The 19,678-nt window shown below is 38.6% G+C and overlaps 1 protein-coding gene across 1 annotated transcript; it reads left to right on the top strand.

Annotated features, from left to right (window-relative positions):
- Positions 1-898: 898 nt before the first annotated feature.
- LOC121875979 (spermatogenesis-associated protein 13-like) lies at positions 899-19,377 on the top strand (the record flags this gene model as incomplete). Its single annotated transcript, XM_042380814.1, is given in 12 exon segments — positions 899-1,098; positions 4,167-4,416; positions 4,932-5,105; positions 5,522-5,701; positions 8,326-8,505; positions 8,784-9,005; positions 9,285-9,425; positions 9,544-9,757; positions 10,543-10,663; positions 12,307-12,425; positions 17,260-17,388; positions 18,063-19,377. Coding segments are annotated over 12 exon segments (2,013 nt in total), but the record flags the coding sequence as incomplete, so codon positions are not given.
- Between the last annotated feature and the right edge of the window lie 301 nt (positions 19,378-19,678).

Raw genomic sequence — 19,678 nt, 5'->3', positions numbered from 1 at the left:
AGACACTGCGTGGTTTTGATACATTGATACATGCTAGTGTTGAGCTTATAGTCCTGTTTCAGTCTTACCGACAGTGAAACGACTACCATTTACATGCTCGGGGTGTTTGGGTTACAAGGGAGGGATGTGGGGATGGAGGAGGTTTGGGAGGGGGTGGGGGGGTTCCAGCCAACTTCACCTGTCTCGCCCCGGGCACTAGCTGTGGCGGGGTCATCGCAATTCAATTCCTCGAAATTTTTCACTTTCAATATACCTTTCTACGCAGCCCAAGATGATTGGTACCCGGGAGAAGAAAATTTGAAGGTTTTGCACATATTCATAAAAAAAAATCATAACCTACATTTCCCGCGATGAAAACTTTTATTTACCTTCAACAGTAGTGAAACAGGTAAAACAATGAGGCTGCTCTGCACAGTGTTTATCTATATTAAAATATGCTTGAGAATTGGATATTTTATTTAACATTGCACCAAAATTTTCAATGCTGAAAATTATATACAAAATATCTATGAATTTGGGAATTATGAATTTTGTGTTATCCCCGATACTGTACAGGGTATAGTGTGCGGGTTGACTCCTTCGCCAAATGTCTGAGATAGTTTGTGTTGCCGGGAGGGGGTAAGCACTAAGCAAGACGGGCATAAATCAACATTTTCTGGACGTTATAATGTTTAATGAATACTATACTTTAAACCACAGATTTTATTTCTTATTGCAAAATTTACTAATTGCATTATTGAATTATTAGATATTTTGATTTCATGGGTGTTATATTAATTTAGAAAGGAGCCAAGTTAGCATTTTCAATTCTAGAAGATGGTAATCAGAAGTAAAATGGAAGTGTAGTAAAATTTTCGTAGTTGTATTGTACACTAACGTAATATGTGTCATTTTGCAGGCGAGTTTAGCTGATGACGGCGGGAGCGGCCTCCGGGAGGTGAACCCTCGCGCTGTCCGTCGCGCCCATAGTGATGTTGGGGGGACGGGAGGCCGCAGTTGTCTTCACTATTCCCGTCAGCTGTCCACCCCTCAGCCTATTAAGATCAGACCCGCCCACCGACTCCCACAACATACTGCCTCTTTACACAGGTCTAAAAGGTAAAACCACTTTTACAACACATTACAATACAGGTAATTAAATATAGCTTTGTATTTGCTATTGGATGTTTGCACTCAATTTCTAGAAAACCTGCAGAAATATCGACAATATATACCTAGATTTTGCCAAGGCCTTCGACAGCGTACCCCATAAAAGGCTGAGAATTAAACTGGAAGGGTACAGGATTCGGCGAAGTGTCCTAGCCAGGGCCGGATTCAGGAGTGGGCAAAGTGGGCAGCTGCCCAGGGGGGCCTCCACATATTTACATCTGACCTTGGACTTAAAGAAGCCTATACATGCATTCTTGGACAGAACCATTATTTGAGTAGAGGTTTATCTGATTAGTAATGCAAAGAATCATCTCTCTGTAATAACTAATAATATACAGTATTCTTTTCTGTGAAGTCTCTTGAAAATTTTTGACGTGTGCGGTAGTAGCTATATCAGGGCTGGTCGACTTGAAACCACATGAATGACTCCAGTCATGTCTCACTTTTGTGTGTGTGTGTTTGTGTTGGGAATTTGTACACTATCAATAAATATACAGTTAATTAAAAATTTCTCCATGTTCTAATTTCCTCAATATAACTGCATATGGCTTCAAAATTCTCCAAAGAAGTGTTCAAATTTCAAAATTTTCTCGGGGGGTTTACAGCGCCCCCCGGAACTCCCAGATGTTTAGGCTCGCTTCACTCGCCACCCCACCCTCTTGGGTAGTTATAATGAGGGGGGGCCTCCACAAAGAGGCTGCCCATGGGCCTCCACAGGTCTAAATCCGGCTCTGGTCCTAGTGTGGATTGAAGACTTTTTGCATGACCGAAATCGTCATGTGTACCTGTAACAAATGGGGTACCATAGGGCAGTGTATTGGGCCTGATGTTGTTTGTCTGCTTCATAAATGATATGCCGGAAGCTATACACTCCTTCATACAAATGTTTGTGGGCGATGGTAAGTTATTTAGGGAAATTAAGAACCAAACAAACTGTGAAGAGCTACAGAAAGATCTCTTATGAGCTTCAAGAATGGTCGAAGAAATGGCTTTTAAGATTCAATGTCATGAAGTGCAAAAGGATGCACCTGGGTCGCACCAACAGTAAGAAGGTGTATCACATGACCTAACAGGACGAAGAGGTTGCATTAATTGAGACCGAATATGAAAAGGAACTGGATGTGTATGTCGACAATGAACTTAAGCTCTCGGGGCATTGTGAGAAGGTGAATCGGGTAATTAAACTAGTAGGTTTTATAAGAAGGTCGTTTAGATATTTGGATGGTCCGTCACAGTGTTCAATAGTGAGGTGCTTCCTTGTCTGGTCCCCGAGGTATGCTAGACTGTCAATTGGTTGACAATGTCCAAAGGAGGGCCACCAGACTGGTGCTTGCTATACGGAACCTCAGTTACCCAGAGAAATTAGAATGCCTGCCCCTACCTTGCTTATACTACAGACGGGCGAGGGTAGACCTAATCGAAGTGTATAAACATCTCAGAGGGCACTACTCGGTCGAATGTATATGCCTGGAGTTACCGGACGTCCGCCCCACAAGGGGTCACAGCTCAAGGTTGAAGAAGCCACGAGTCCAAAAAACTGTGAGGGCAAACTTTTTCAGAGTGAGAATTGTGAACTCTTGGAACAATCTGCCAGACAGCATTGTGACGGCACCAAGAGTGAACTCATTCAAGGCCAGACTTGACGAACACTAGAGCAGGTTCCAATATATTCAGGAGCCAGTGCATGCCCAGTCCTTGCCAACAGTGCGTAACAGACGTGACCGACTGCCCAAGCTGCTGACGAGCCGATCAATGGCGAAGAGGATAAAGAAAGTATACAGACATATACAAGACGATTTCCTTCTATTAACATTTGCCTCACATTTTACCCATAACCAAGATAATGTATTGTGAGTTGAAAATCAGAAATTAGAAAAATTATTACTGCATTGCATTTGTTGCCATCAACCGAATCTCGGGAATTTTATCTTTGTATACTATAGTTTGGACAATTCTAAGACACTTATTTTATGACGTTTCCCTCGCAAACGTCCTAGGACCGATATATTGTACTGAACATATATTTAATATGTCGAGAGGTCCACCTCCCCCCAGTTAGTAAGTTAAGTAGGTTTGGTCGGTTAGGATAACTTAATTAGTAATTTGTGGTTCATAGCACCAACCAAACATACCTAACTTCCTAACCGCCCCCTCGGACCCCCAGCATATTAAATATTTCGGTTCTATGTCGTTTGAGAGGGAAGCATCATAGAAGAAGTGACTTAGAATTGCTTAGCCTATTGTTTGCAACTTTTACGACCCTCCTTTCCATCGCTTACCCAGCTTCCACCGCCAGTTACCAGTGCCCAGGGTTGTATGTACAGAAACAATAGTCCAGTGTCCAATAGTCCAATAGTCACAAGTGTCGTCAAATTACCACTGGCTGCCCTGCCAGTCTTCTGTAATTTCCTGGCGATCGGTATCGGTGTATAGACAAACAACAGGCAGCTAGATTTCCACCAGGTCACAGATACACACTGAAGAACTGTACTGTACTTTATCCAAGGGGCCAATTTCCATGAGGCTTAAAATTAGAGTTAATTACACCATTACAGTAGTACAACATAGGTTTCTTGATTTTTTTAAATTCCTTATAAACTTCAATTAATAATATTAGAACATTAACCAAAAATCAAAGTCTCCTTAGTTAGCAAATTCAGAGTACAGTGCAGTACAGTACAGTACAGTACAGTACAGTACAGTACTCTATATCATTGTGTTTGTATATTTTTAGGAAATTACAAAGCCTTTTTATATGCTGTAAATTTATTGTAGATTGACAGATCTTCTAACCTTCCAAAATTTATGAAATGGGGGATGTTTATATGAGAAAAAATATTAATTTTTATCTACTAATTCGATTATTGTATAAAATTGAAGAAAATTGCTTATTTTCTAAATTTTACGGTATTTTTCTATTTTTAGTCAAAGCTATTGGGTTGGCCAGAAGTTTGTCATTTGCCAAGCTTTTCCCTTTAACAATTATAACAACTTAAAATTTCTGACTCCCTCTCCAGCCTCAAAAGAAGCAAAGGGTCTTCTCACCTGCGTCGTTCAGTTAGTCAACCCCTAGATTTGGACAGACCTTATGAAACTCCAACTTCAACATTACGGAAGTGTAGAAGTCCAACAAATACCCAGAACAGACGGCAGCGAAGACCATCAGCTGGGAATATCTTGAATGAGGACACCACCACCTCAGAAGATGAGATTGGAATATCTGACTCTGAAGACTTTAGAACTGATCTCAAGAGAAGTTTGGAAGAGGTAAACCTTCATTTTGTGTTGCTGTAAAAAAATGTAAGAATTGCACATTTTCATATACTGTACAGTACTATAGTATTCTTGTATAATACAGTACTGTACGTGCAGAATTTTGGCCTGAAATAACACTGAGATAAGGAGAGTAGCATGTAATATTTTATCAGAAAAATTGTGCAGATGTTAGAACAAGTGAAGTGGATCAGATGTTGGCTTATTTTAAAATCCTTTTATGTTATGTAATACTGCCTGGCTCAATTATCACAAACTTAAGTACTTTACTGTATCCGAATACTAGATGGTAAAAAGTTACTACAGTCATTCTCTCAACAGAAATACAGACAGATCCTTTGTCATGAACTTATCGCAGTAAAAAAAAAGTAACATTCATTTATATTATTCCCACAATCTTGTTACTATACAGTGTATTCATGTACAGGGTAATTCTTGCCTTATGATTCCTTTCTGTAATAATAAAAGGTTTTCTTATAATTTTTGCTATAAATTCTCGCCCCTTTCAGGATGATGACATGATCGTATATGCAGAAGCTCTGTGGGACCATGTAACACTTGACTCTGAAGAACTGGTATTCAAAGCTGGTGACCTAATAACAGTGATAGACTCCAGTGATAAAGACTGGTGGTGGGGGAGGATAAGCCACCGAGCAGGATGGTTTCCAGCTGCCTTTGTCCGAGTAAGTTGAATTCCCTGTTGTGTCTTTTGAATCATGTAACTTCAGTGCTGGTAAAAGCAAAGAATGTTCTAGTTCATATTGTTAATTATTATTGCAGGGAAATCAATGAAAATGTTCTTTGAGTTCAATAGTTATTGCATAAGAAAACATTACCTACTATTTTGGTTTCCCCCATGAACATAATGCTCTTCATTTACCTATTTTACTAATCTACGTAAATTTTTTATCTATTTATTTATTTTTTACTATCTCCTTTTACACAGTTTATTGCATTAACTTCCCTTGAAACTAATCTTTTTACTTTCTATCTCCCTTGATAATCATCTGGTTGTCTTCCTTTATATTCTTCCATCAAATATGTTTGGTTTGGGAAGAAAAAAACACACACAGCATTGCCATTTTGTATTGTTTTGCAGATTCTAGTGAACCAAGAGGATCACCAGGACTCCAGAAGTCTTGATGACATGAGGATTTTGGGACCGGCAAGGAAACTCAGTGTCTCGGGGCTGTCTCACGATCAGATTCGGACTAATGTAATAAATGAAATCATATCCACGGAGCGAGATTTTGTGAAACACTTACGGGATGTTGTGAAGGTACATCTAAATTTTTTCATGTTGCAGGGCCGCTTTCAGTTGCAAATTTAATGAAATGATCTTTTATTGTAAATGTAGTTACATGCTTAAATAATTATCTTATCCACCTTTACTTTTTCTTCATTTATCACTGACTGCAAATTTTTAACTATGTACATTATAATGGGGGATATTTGTGTTGTTTTATGTGTTTATTATACAGTGCTCCCCCAAGTACGCGGGTAATTGGTACCAACGGAGTGACACGTACATGGGAACCGTGTACTTGGTTACTATAAACTAATGAGAAAAAACATTTGGTTCTGGGACCTCTCCAGATACACACCCTGAACCCAAAACTGGTCTTTCAAAGTACTTTTTCTGCACATAACCTCTATGAAAGTTACCCTCAATTAAATGTGTATGTTAGTTATATAAGGTGAATAATAAAATGGAAATAAGCCCTTAAATAAGAAGAATAAACATGCCTGGTGATCGTGGAGATGCCAGCTTGAGTGACGATTTCCGAGGCTTGGGGTTGTGCTAAAACCCCTCAAACTCATCAGATGCAGAAGGGCCTGGCTTAACTGCAGAGGGGCCAGGCAGAGCTGCAGAAGGGCCTGGCTTAACTGCAGAGGGGCCAGGCAGAGCTGCAGAGGGACTTAGAGCTGTAGGGGGGCTAGGCAGAGGGGCTAGGGGCAGCTATAGACTGGCCAAGAAAACGTGTGATGGTAGACTCACGTAGCCGATTGATATGGCTCGTGTAGAGGTCTTTGTAAGGCTAAAGGATGCGTTCAATCTCCAGCACCTGTGACTCACTCTCTGCCAGGTGTGGGTTGTCCTCCATTAACTTTGCCTTGAGGGTCTCGGTTATTTCCAGGATCTTTGCTGCATCCTTGGGCATTAACACTCTTGGTGCCTCCACCTCTTCATCCTTGATGTCCTCTACTCTCTAATTCTTCCACAATCTCCTCAACCGTTGGCTCAGCTTCTCCAGCATCTCGTCCACCTCGGCGTTGGTCACTGCCCCCTCAACCCCTCACAGCTCACCCAGCACATTCTCACCAGATGACACCTCACTGAGATCACTTTCACTTGTAAGCTCTTAGGAGTGGCTTTCACGCTCAGACAACTTGAGTCTTGGTAATGTTCTCCAATGCAACCACTGCAATGTCCACCGCATTTATGATAGTGTAGCACTTCCACCAGTCTCGTATCTCCTGCCTGTGTTGGTCTTCACCTCTGCTGCTCTGCTGTTCCCTGTTTGTCTCCATTGCCTCTTCGAATGTCACACCTGTTGCCTTTCGCAGCTGACGGTAGGTCAGAGAGAAGTATTTTTCTTGAAGGGGGCAATTTTTTCTTGATATAAAGGTTACATGAGTGACATTGCATTCTTTGGCAAAAAAAATAACCTTCACATTGGGGTGACGTTCACTTAAAATTGCTGGATGACCAGGTACATTGTCAAAACACAGGAGAACACAATGTGCCAAATTTTTTCTCTCTCAGTATGCTTTCGTCATGAACACCAAGTCCTGGTCAAACCAGTCGAGAGATCTTGCCGTGACCTTTAGTGACTCCATGTTGACATTCTTATAGCACCTCGGCCTTGTACAGCGGTACTCTGCCAGCATAGGAAGCTTGTGATCCCCTGTAGCATTGCAGGTCATCATGAGGGTGATCCTGTCCTTGGCAGGCTTGAATCCCAATGCAGCTCTCTCCTCCTGTGAGGTGAAGGTGCTGGTGGGCATACGCTTCCCCAGAAGCCCGATTTCGTCACAATTGTAGGTCTGATCGAGTGTGTAGCCCCCTTCCACAATAAGCTTCAGAAATTCCTCAGGGTAGGTGTCTGCTGCAACAATGAGCACTTGCTCACTTTCCAGTAATCTTGAGATGGTGCAGCTTCTCCCTCTGTTTGAATTGGTTAAACCACCCTTTTTTAGCTCCGAAAGCTTTGACATCTTTTTCAGCATTCAGCTTTTTGTAGTAGACCTTCGTTGTCTCACGGAGCATTGCTGAGCTGACCGGCATCATCTTCTTGGTCTGTTGATCATTTTCTGCATCTTGCCACGGTCGACTGTAGCCTTCTTTTTATGATGAATGTGGTCATGAGCAGAAGTAGAGATGTCTTTAAAGACCTGCCACACACTCGTCATTGTCCAGCCGGTCTATTATCTCTTTGTGTGCCAGGGTCATCAACATCACTCTTCTGCCTGGCTGGGCAGTTGCTGGAATCCCACCATCAGTAGGTGGGGTAGCCATGGTAGCTGTCGCAGCCATAAACACCTAAAAATACAAGAAAAAGCAAGCCACGGTAGTGTCTTGAGCAGAGGAGGACTGGGACTGGTGTCCACATATTTGGAATTTGGGTTGCATGGCATTGACGTGTAGGTGCGTTCCACGCGGTTAAAATCCTCGTACTTGGGGGGAGCACTGAACTGTACATACTGTACTAGTATTTGTATATTTGTCTTTATTAATTTTACCTTTGGAATTTTAGTACTGCATTAAATTGCCAGTTGTGAGCAGATCAAGTAGTTAACTGACACTAGGATACTGTAGTAGTTTTGTTAAAAAGATTAGGTACATATAAGTACAATACAATATTGTAATTGTAGTCACACTGAATCCTTTCTCACCCTCAGGGATACCTACGGCAAGTTCGTAAGAGACCAGACATGTTCAGCGATGAACGGATATCCACTATTTTTGGTAATATGGAGGCCCTGTACCAGTTCCAGAGCAATTTCCTTAGAGAACTAGAAATGTGCATTGACTGGCAAGATCCTCATAAATCTTGCATTGGTGCTGCCTTCATTCGTAATGTGAGTGTCCAAAGTTGTATATTTTATTATGGAGAATAATATATTTAATAAATAAGTCTTCCTTGTAGTTGTTAGATAAAAATGGGCTCTTCTTTGTAGTCGTAGGATTCAAGTAAATAATAAAAAATTAGTTGATGTATTTTTGTTAAATTTCTCTGTGTAGTACATAGCGAGAGAGACATAAGAAAGATAACTTGACTAGAAGAAAAAACTAAGCTATAGTGGAATACAATACTGTATTGTATTATGGTTCTCTCACTGTGTGTTTTCATTTTCAGAGAGAAAAGTTTGAAATTTACAGTGAGTATTGCAATAATCACCCAGCAGCAATGTCATCACTACAAGAACTTTACCAGGATCAAAAATATATCCATTTCTTTGAGGCTTGCCGCCTTCTGCAAGAAATGATTGACATTTCACTTGATGGGTTCCTACTCACACCAGTTCAAAAAATATGCAAATATCCTCTCCAACTACAAGAACTGTTGAAATATACAAAGGTATGTATGATGAATATTATAGACTTGTTCTAACATTTTATGATTTAGATCTAGGCTTTGGTTAATTATAGTGTGTTTCATTGGGTGAATCGGTTGAGCCAAAGCTCACATGCAAGAGTACATAAGGAAAATAAGATTTATCTCCATTTAAATTATCACTTGAGGAGATTTTATGCTTGCTCTTTTACCTTTGTTTATTATATATATATTTTTTTTAGGGTGGCTTTGATTTCCAATGCCACAAATACAGTACCTGTACTATATTTTTTCTTCTTATAGTCTGAGCATCCTGATCACACGAGTGTCCAAGGAGCATTGGAGGCTATGAGAGACGTGGCTCTTCTTGTCAATGAGCGAAAAAGACGCATGGAATGTCTGGAGAAGATTGCATCCTGGCAGATTACTGTTGAGGGTTGGGAGGTGAGTAAGGAATGTGATTAAGTTAATGGATTTGATCCTTGGAAAATACCAGGCAACATACAGCAGCATTAGATGCCATATCTAAATGAAATGTTATTCATAATTTTATCTTGTTTAGGGGTCGGAGCTCCTCGAGGATAGCTCGCAGCTGATTTACCAGGGAGAAGTAACTAAAGGAGTTGGCGGATCTTGGCCTAAGGAAGTGACGCTTTTCCTCTTTGACCATCAGCTTGTGTATTGCAAGCGGGATCTCCTAAAACGAAATACCTTTGTGTACAGAGGGAGACTCAATCTCGATATGTGTGAGATTGTTGATCTCCCTGATGGGAAAGGTATGTTACCCTTTGTTGTAATTATTATTAATTAAAAAAAATTATTTCTATTTTATTTCAGGTATTATTTCAGGTAATGATAAGTAGGAATCTTAAACCAAGTAAGCAAGGTGTATTTGTTCTAAACAAGGCTAACAAAGTACTTCGGTTCATACAAAGGAGTGTTAGTTACAAGACTAGAGAGGTCATCCTAAAACTATATCTTGCGCAGTTCAATTCTGGTCACTGTACCACAGAATGGATATAGAATCCATAGAAAGAATACAGAGGAGAATGACAAGACTAATCCCGGGCATTTGGAACCTTAAGTACAGAGCCAGGTTAAAGCATCTTAATTTGCACTCTCTCGAGAGATGTAGAGTGAGGGGCGATATGATCGAGGTGTATAAATGGAAGTCAGGGCTAAACTAAGGTGACATTACAAAGGTACTCAATCTATCCAACCAGGAGTGAACTCGCAACATTGGTTTTAAATTAGACAAATTTAGATTTAGGCGTGAGATAGGTAACATTGGTGTGGAAATAGAGTAGTGGATGAATGGAAAAGTTACCAAACTTCATCATTAACTCGAATATGCTGGATAGCTTCAAACAGGCTGGATGGCTATATGAGCGATAGGGGTTGGGTGTAAATGGGACTGTCCAGTATGGGCCAATAGTCCCGCTGCAGTTTCCTCCATTTTTATGTTTTTATGTTCTTATATTTCTAAAAAAATAATAATAATTTTACAGTAAATCCTGAACAATTAATTTGTGAATCATTACAAAATTCCTCTCCTTTTCAGATTCCAGTCTTAACATCAGTGTTCACAATGCATGGAAAATTCATAGTCTTGAGAAGAATAAATGGTATGTGTTTTCCAGCAAAATTGTTAATGAGAAACAGAAGTGGATGGAGGCATTCAGGTAAGGAAGTTGTGGTTTAAATTTATGTTGAAATTAAAATTAACAGACATATCCACACTACCATCATTAATAGGATATTAATCCACCTATATTAGATAATTAAACAAATCAAGTAATATATATTCTGTAGTACAGTAGATATAAATTACAAGTATTACTGACAAGGTAATATGCAAATTTGTCTGATTTTAGTATGATTCTACACTCCTCACCATTGCTTTATGCGCGGGGTTGTGAAGGATATAAACAACAAGATGAAATATTAATAAAAAAATTAATCTGAGAAGTTAACAAACTTCTGGTAGTCTATGGGCCTCCCTTTTCTCTTGATACACTCCTGCAAAGGTGAAGGAACTGACTCTGCCAAGTTGTGGATTATTTGTGGGTCTAAATTATTTCACTCCTCACGAATGGCTGCCTCCAGCTTGGGAATGGTATTTGTGTCCTTGCCTTGTAGACGAAGCTTGAAAATGCTCCACTAATTTCTATCGGGTTAAGGTCGGGCAAATTGCTTGGTCAATCACTTATGAAGTCTACCTGACAGTCACCAAGCCATTGCATTATAGATTTTGCTGTGTGACATTAGGTACCATCCTGCATAAACACTTCGGCGCAGCATTTTTCAAAAGACCCGGGCAAATGATCACAAAGCAGCTCCAAGTAGTTAAATTGGTTCATCATCACATTCCTAGGTAGTACAACAAGATCACCAGTTCCAAAGTACAAGAAGTAACCCCACACCATTAGTGACTCAGGATGCTTAACTGTGCTAAAAGTGAACTTGGGGTCAAGCGAATCACTCCCGGGGTGCCTGTAACATTAAAAGTACGACTTCCAGTAAAAGAAAACGTTACCTCGTCATTCCACAGCAAGTGCTGCCACTTGGTCATATCCCACTGAGCGTTAGCCTTGGCAAAAGGGACCCTACGCTGCCTCTGGACAAGGGTGAGGAGCAGTTTCTTGCATGTGCCGTGGCTGTGAAACTGCAAGTCGTCATGGATGCGGAAGTGAACGGTCCTTACAGAAACATCACCTAGAAATAAAGTTTTTTTAATTTCAATTCCCATGCTGACAGACATGGATTAGCATCAAGTTGCCTCTTAAGAACAGTTAACATGCATTGGGAAGTTTTTCAAGCCTTCCCTGGCCCTCCGCTGTGCACTGGTATTGCCAACCCGCCGTCATCTCGAAATCGTTTAATCGAAATCTGAACTGATCGTTCACTCACTCCAACAATTCTTGGTATTTCCTTTACAGGTTTCTGGCCCTTATGCAAACTAATAATTGATGCTATCTGCTCTTTTGTTAAATCTTTTCTCTTGTCCATTGTGGTAAAAAAAGCAAAGAAGCAACGGGCGATGTGGCAATAAATAGGGGCAATGTCGCTGGGGTAAAACTCAAATCTTCGTTCACAAAATTTACGCGGGCAACTGGTGAACGTTTTGATTGCTGGTTGACTTGTCCTCGAGTCTCCCTTCACTGCCATACTTACAATGCCAGCTGGCTGGCGTGGTGGGGTGTGAGACACTTCAGCACAGATTACTTCCCGTCGGCCACCTCGCGCATAATGCAATGGCGAGGAGTGTACATTACATAAGTTTTAGAAATCTTATATCACATTTTTTTTTCAACATTTGTTACAGGAGAGAGCGTGAATTAGTAGCTGCAGATGAAAATGCAGGATTTGTAGTAGCAGAGAAAGCTAAGCATCTTGCTAAAGTTGCTGCTCGTAACCAAAGGAACAGGCCAAAGAGACCTCGAAGTAAGTAATTTAATTTTTCTCAGATTTTTTTGTTACCTTTAATGTCTTTTCCTTTAAAGGGATTTTGAAAACAAGTTTTCAGTATTCTCTATAATTCCTATTTGAGGGAGGAGTTTTATTCCAGCAAAAACCATGTTTGTTTAACATGAATCTTTGACAGGAGGATTTAAATGTTGGTGTGAATGGAGATAGGTTGAAGTTAAATGTTTCAGTTATCTAGGTATAGTTGTGACTGCAAATGGAATAGCGAATGATAAACCACAGATAATGTAAGAGCAGAAAGGGAGTAATGGGTGCATTGAGGGATCTATTAACTCAAGAGAAAGAATTACTCAGAGGGAGAGAATAGAAGAGTTGATGAGACAAAATTACCGGGTATCACTGAAGAACTTCAGAATTCCAGAAATTAGAAATCTGTCACTTGTGAAAAAATTACAATACCCCTGTAATAGGAAACTATCCGTGGAGTAAAAGTTAATGGCACTGGGAGATCAAAACAAAAATAAGATACAGAAAGAATTAATATTAAGAATGGTGGTGATAAATATTAATTGAAAACATAATGATTAGTATATAGTACTCCACAGTACAGTACAGTATTCATTCATATGTACAAAACACTGCCAGTCACAGACTAAGTCACATATGGCTCCAAGCCTGCAACACTATACTGTATGCAGATAAGTGGTCAGGTCCAAAATCCATTACTGAACCCTTGAACCCAGTGTGGGTGTTTTGAGACATAATTCTAAGTACTTTATAGTGAAATTCTGTATTAATTTTCTTATTTAATGATTACTTCTAGTTATGACTGTTCTTCTCCTAAAATAAAAACAAAAATAATTAACTGCATATTGTACAGCTAGATTTAAAATTGTTGCCTCGAGCGGAGCATCACACTTCTGAAGCTTACGTTTGTGTGTGTTTCCTGGAGGCAATAAGGCAGGTCAATGTATTTTTACATTTGAAAACCAGTTGCTACCTAAATTAAGTAATATATATTGTAAGAGCATTACTATAAATTAGGTATGGTTTATTTTGACTCGTATTAACCCTCTCGCGCATCATGGTGCAAATTGCATCAAATCACTGGGTAGCACTACAGGTATATGCATCAGTGATGTAAATTGCATCATTAAACTTAATAATTTTGCCCCAAAAAGTTTTCAAGATACAAGTGATCTCTCTCAAAGCCGGGGAAAAAAGTCTCATCCCTGGATTTTCCGGAATTTTCTGGGTATCGGGAAAATTTTCTTGGAGGTTTCAGAAATTGCGCAGTACATCATCTCTCGAACTAGGAAAAAAATCCCCCATCCCCAGAATTTTCCAGGTACTGTACTAGAAAAAATTTCTTGGAATTTCCATAAAATGCTCTTTTTTTTCATCTCTCAAACACGGGAAAAAAATTCTCCATCCCCGGAATTTTCCAGGTACCAGGAAAATTTTCTTAGAATTTTCCAGAAAAGGTACCCTCAGAAAATCGTTCCCAAAGCTGAAATTTCTGGAAAATTCCGTCTTTGGGATTGATTATCCGAGAAAATTTAAATTATGGCTACAGTGGTCCCTCGGTTAACGAGCACAATCCGTTCTAGAAGGTTGCTCGTTAACTGAAACCATTGTTTCAATGGGTTTTGGGTAATTGGTTCCAGCTCACCGAAAATTGCCTAAATTCAACAAAAAAGGTAGAAAAGTACACTTACTTTGAGGTGTGTGTGTAGAAGGCTCCTGGATGATGATGATGATGATGATGGGAATTAGAATGGGGGTGGAGGAGAAGGGAGAAGAGAAGGCACTGGGGTGGAAGAGAAGTCACCCCATGGCGCCATTTCACTGCTTTATATATTGTCAATATGTAAAATAAATTTCAAAATGACCAATAATTTGCTTGCAAACACAGAAAAAAAGCATTTAGTTGAAGAGAGTCTCAAGCAAGATGTTACCTCCACTGAAAAGACACAAAGACTGACGCCTGTATGGTGTGTTGAGAGGCTGGATGGCGCGCATAAAACTAGTTTCATTACCTTCAATTATGTTCAATAATTGTTTAAATGACTAAAAAATTTAATATTAAACTTTTAAAATTATTGAATAGCATAAACTTCTTGATATTTGCTAAAATGGTAAGGAATTTAAGCCCTAGAACCGATTACTGTATTGGCGGACTAATACTACAGCTGGTGGACCGCCAAAGCAAGCGAAAACATGTTGAGGTCGGCTCGTAAGAAACTCGTTAATTGAGGGATTGCTCGTTAACCGAAGTTAAGAATCTTATGGAAGGTAACTCGTAGGGCCAATTGCAAGAACAGTCGTTGGGTGTACGACGCCATTTATAATGACCTTCTTGCCCTGGTCTTTTTTCAGCAATATCGCCTTTAACACATAGAATTCTGCACTTTTCGAAGCTTTGGAGGAGTCTCGAAACAAGTTTCCTGGTGGGAATTATTAGCTAGTGCTGTACTCAAAATATTGAAACTTCGAGATCTCTCCAGAGCTTCAAAAGGGTGGTATAACTGAAACAAGATCAGGGCAAGAAGGTCATCGTAAATGGCGTCGTACACCCAACGACTGTTCTTGCAATTGGCCCGTAAACCGAAATCTCGTTAACCGAGGCGCTCGTTAACCGAGGGACCACTGTATCGGAGAGTTTTGTTTAAGAGGGATTCCGGCTAATGGAGATACTGTATCTTGTTTGTATGAAAATATCTGGGATACCAGAGATATGATGTTGAGAACACAATTTATTTTATCTATTCGGAATGAAACAATACTGTACTGTATAGCCTTATGGTCACCGAAACTTAAAAACTTATTGCGTGTGCAAGAGTTAAATGGTTTAGCACTTTTTATGCCCATTTCATCGTATTTTTACAGTTTTTATTCTTTTTATCCTTGCTTTGGTAGTTATAATGAATACTGTATGATTTTTGTTAGATTTTTCTTATGGCTGTACACTACTAAACTGAACTGCAATTAACTCAAGAATTTCATCATAGAAGTGCTTCCTGGAGATCTTAGGAGTTGCATTTTCAGAAAATTAAAAGTTACAAATTTGACAAGATTTCAACCCTCAACATTTCTGGATTTTTGAGGTTATTCTTTATATGGATGTGAAGCATGAAGAGAGGGAGCAAATTAGATGACAGAAATGATGTGCTGAAGGTTAATATGTGGGATGAATGGGATGCAGATATATTTGAGCCTTGTGGAAGGATGAACACCTTTGCAGAACACATCTATTACAGTGGTAAAAATGATTGACTGAGAGCATATGCAGGGAGAGTTTGTATGTACATGCTATATCTCTGTTAGCCAGAACAATTGGTGCAAGGCACTTCTGGGAATGAGAGATTTCCGGGTAACAAGATGACTCAAACTCGGAAAAAAATCCCTCATCCCCAGAATTCTCCTTTACTGGGAAAATTTTCTTGAAATTTCCGGAACATGCATCCAATTTTCATCTTCCAAACACGGAAAAAAATTACCCATCCCTGGAATTTTTCAGAAATTTCCGGATACCAGGAAAATTTTCTCTGAAATTTTCAGAAAATGCGCCCCTCGGATGAGCATTCCTAAACCTGGAATTTTCTGGAAAATTCCAAGTAAATTTGAATTTCAGTTAAGAGGGATTCCGACTAATGGAGATATTACTGTTCTCTCAATTCTGGCAAGGATAACTAGCTAGCTCTGGATATTTGTTGAAACTAGATCATGGGAAATGTATTCTTTGGTTTCATTTAAACATTCTACTCGAGATTTATCACTCATCTTGAAGGTGATAACTGTAATTACGTAATATGTTTTCTTATTTGATTGTTCATCTCTTGTCTGGCCTGTTCTATGTCCATTATTTATCAAGCACCTTCACTTTTTTATTATCTCTAGTTACAACCAGAAATCATTTGGTTAAGTAATAGGATTACTGTTTAACTGATATAAACTTGTCCTTATGCTTCAGTAAGGGGAACCACATCAAAGCCTCTGTCACCTTATCTTTTTGGTACATTCCTCTTCATTAATGCCTCTTTCTTACATGCATCTTTTTATTACACTGTACCTTCCTTTTTTTCCTTAATATTTTACCCACATAAAAATACACTTTCATTAGCTTACCACATTTGATCTTGCTTTTTGCAAACTCAGTTGAGAACTCTCACATGCTCCTCTCTTTTTAATAATTTCTTTTCAATGTTCTCTCTTTCTACATCCTAACCATCATGCAGTTTGGATACAGCACTCTCCTAAGGGATGCTGGTTTTACATTAGGCGCCCTTTGTTGAATTAGCTGTGAATGGGACCCTAACTTTTCAGTTAGAAAGTGAAGGTTGCTGAGTGCAGTGCTGGTCACATTGCCTCATTGCACACTGAATGCTTTGTATTCTTTGTACTGTGTCCACATTACCCCTAACCTGCCCTCAGGCCAATAGGCACAACTTTGAACAGTGTATCAGTATATTTTTAAACCATTCTCAGTACTTAAATGTATGATAAAGTATTTATGAAGATTATGATTAAACCATTCATTTAAACTGGGAATCATTCAGTTTTAAATGAATCTACTTCATACAGGAATGTTGTTTAATGTGCTCAATTAGTATTAGGTAACATTTCATATTACAGCATATACAGTATGCAATCTTCATAAAGATTTTAATAAATGCCAGTTCTTGTTTCCAAATTCTTCAGGAATTTACCTTCACAAGATTAGTTCACAAAAGACTGGTAGTATTCATTGTTTAATTAAGTTTCTATTTCACTCTCACCATATACTGTACTGTCTCTGCACTATAAATCACATATAGCTCCACCTGAAAAAGCTTGGTATGTTTTCTCACAGCCACCAAATCGCACAAGCGTGTACAGGCCATGACTTACGCTCAGGCTGAACTTCTAGTCAATGTTGATCCTGAAATCCGCTCCAATAGCCTTCCCTCAGGTGTTCAGCCACCCGAGGGAAAGAAGAAAGGCAAGTGTGATGAGCTTGCCTCGAAATTTAGATTAGACTTCTGACCTGCTAACAGAAACTGTAACTGTATATAGAAATGGCTAAGGTGATGGTGGCACTTACAGCTTTTATGAAGTCATAGTGAGCAGGTACTTTAGATAATGAAGTGGAGAAAAAACTTCATGTAACAAGCATGAGTCGTATATATATATATATAATACAGTCCCTTAGTAATATTTATAACCAATGTTCATCTTGCCTCCTTTTCCTACCTGACTTCTTTTTTTTTTAATATTTTCTGTCTAGCTTTTGGGTGACAGTATCAGTAATGCTGACCATAACTGCCAGGTTTGGTGATGGTTAATCAGTAGCAGTAGTTACATGTAGCCATTCATTTGCTATTAATATTGTTCATTATTGCATATTTTAAATTTTAATCCTGATCCTGTTTTTTAAACTTTTCATTAAAACAAAGATTTTGAAGTTCAGTTTTACTACTGTATGCAAAGAGTAAAGTGTAAACATTTATTATTGAATATGCCATACAGTACTTTAAATTATTCTTAAACACTCCTAGATTCTTCAGATTTATAAAGTCCTGTGTGTTGTAATTGATACCCTTATCATACTTGGATTGATATTATTATTTTATTGTTTTGATATACTTATCAGTACTAACTTCTCCATTATTTTAGGTCTATGGTTCAGCTTTGGGGGCCACAAAAAAGGCAGAGGATCTGGAAGAACTGTGACACAAATTCAGCATCATCCAGTATGAGAATTAGCATGGTTACTTATTGTGAAGTCTCATCGTGAGCTGATACTCACCCTTATCAGCTTTATATGAACCTATTTAAACACTTGAATATTCCAGTCAATACTAACATATGAAAGTGACTTTGCTTTTGTGTGTGTACAGTACATGTTTTATGGGTTTTAAGACTATTCAAAATGATCGTGATGTTAATAAACAATCCTGTATGATCAGTTCCGTAAGGTATGACTATTCCTTACATTGTAACTCAGTGAAAGATGTGCAAAAACTGATTCCAGTTGTCATTCAGCATCATAAATGATGCATAATCAACCAAAGCTGAAATATTTTTTCTTAAGTGATTTTTCGTATGCTTTTATAGTAGTGATCCCGTGGTTAATTGGAGAAGTCTAGTCATCTTCTAAAAGATATATCAGCAGTCTGGAATTTAATTTGATGAATTATGTGTGGAAAAAGGTTAAACTTTTCGAATGAATTTTGGCCAATTTTGTACTAGCGGCAGTTACAAAACAAAGGTAATGCTGCCTACAGGATTAGGTAGCAATGTGCATCTCCAGAATTGTTTTTCTTGGTGTTAATAACTTTGAATACCTTCAAGTAATAAATGGTCTTGTGTTGTCACGAGTTAGGTTTTTATAAAGTGCCATTTTTTTTTTAATTCTTGTTATAGAACTACTTGGTGTTATGTAGAAAAAGTAAAAACCCTTCTTTTAATGTTTGTACAACAGTATTTCGTAAAATATGACCTCCATGTTGATAATGAAGTCTAGTTTATTCCATAATTAGTATACTGTACTCAGGTTTTCTTTATTGAATAATTAATTATTTGACATTAAAGTATATTTGAGCCCCAGTTGTTTTCATCCTAGTACAAAGTAATTGTCAGTTACCTGTGCTTTTGGAAAGGTTTTTACTATTCTTTTACCATTGTCATTGTGTTCAGCTGTTGACCTTAATAAACTGTCACTAAATGCAATTAATTATTGCATTTATGCTAAGTCAAATTTAGTTCACTGGACTTTTTAACTTAAATTGATGTGATGTTTAACCATGATGATAGTTCAGTGACTCTTTACCCCAAGACCTGCAAACTTGCATGACCTTTCATCAATTTTAATTTGTGTATATTATTTAACCTTGTTTTTTTAATTATATATTATAGTTTATTGTGTACAGTGACATGAATATATGTATTTGTTGTAAAAAATGTACATAGAACAAAATATTTCCTTGAATTCTCTCTTATTTCCCAGCATTATTAAAAAAAAAAGTCTTCAATAAAACATTGAAAACCACACATTGACCCCCAACTAATACTTCATTGACTTGCCTTCCTCTTCAGACACTCCTTCAAATGGGCAGGACCAGTCAGTGAGGTTCTGAAGCCAAGTAGGGTTTATGTCCAGCTATCACGAATGGCTGCCCACAAGTTCTCAATTGGGTTTAGGTCCAGTGAATTTCCCTTTGCTCTCCTTAAGCCAATTAGTGAAGACAGTGACATATTTAGCAGTGTGGTAGGGGCCCCGTCCTGCAAGA

The sequence above is a fragment of the Homarus americanus genome, unplaced genomic scaffold (assembly GCF_018991925.1).
Source record: "Homarus americanus isolate GMGI-L3 unplaced genomic scaffold, GMGI_Hamer_2.0 scaffold42818, whole genome shotgun sequence".
NCBI classification, from domain to species: domain Eukaryota; kingdom Metazoa; phylum Arthropoda; class Malacostraca; order Decapoda; family Nephropidae; genus Homarus; species Homarus americanus.
This window is presented reverse-complemented; position numbering and strand designations above follow the sequence as displayed.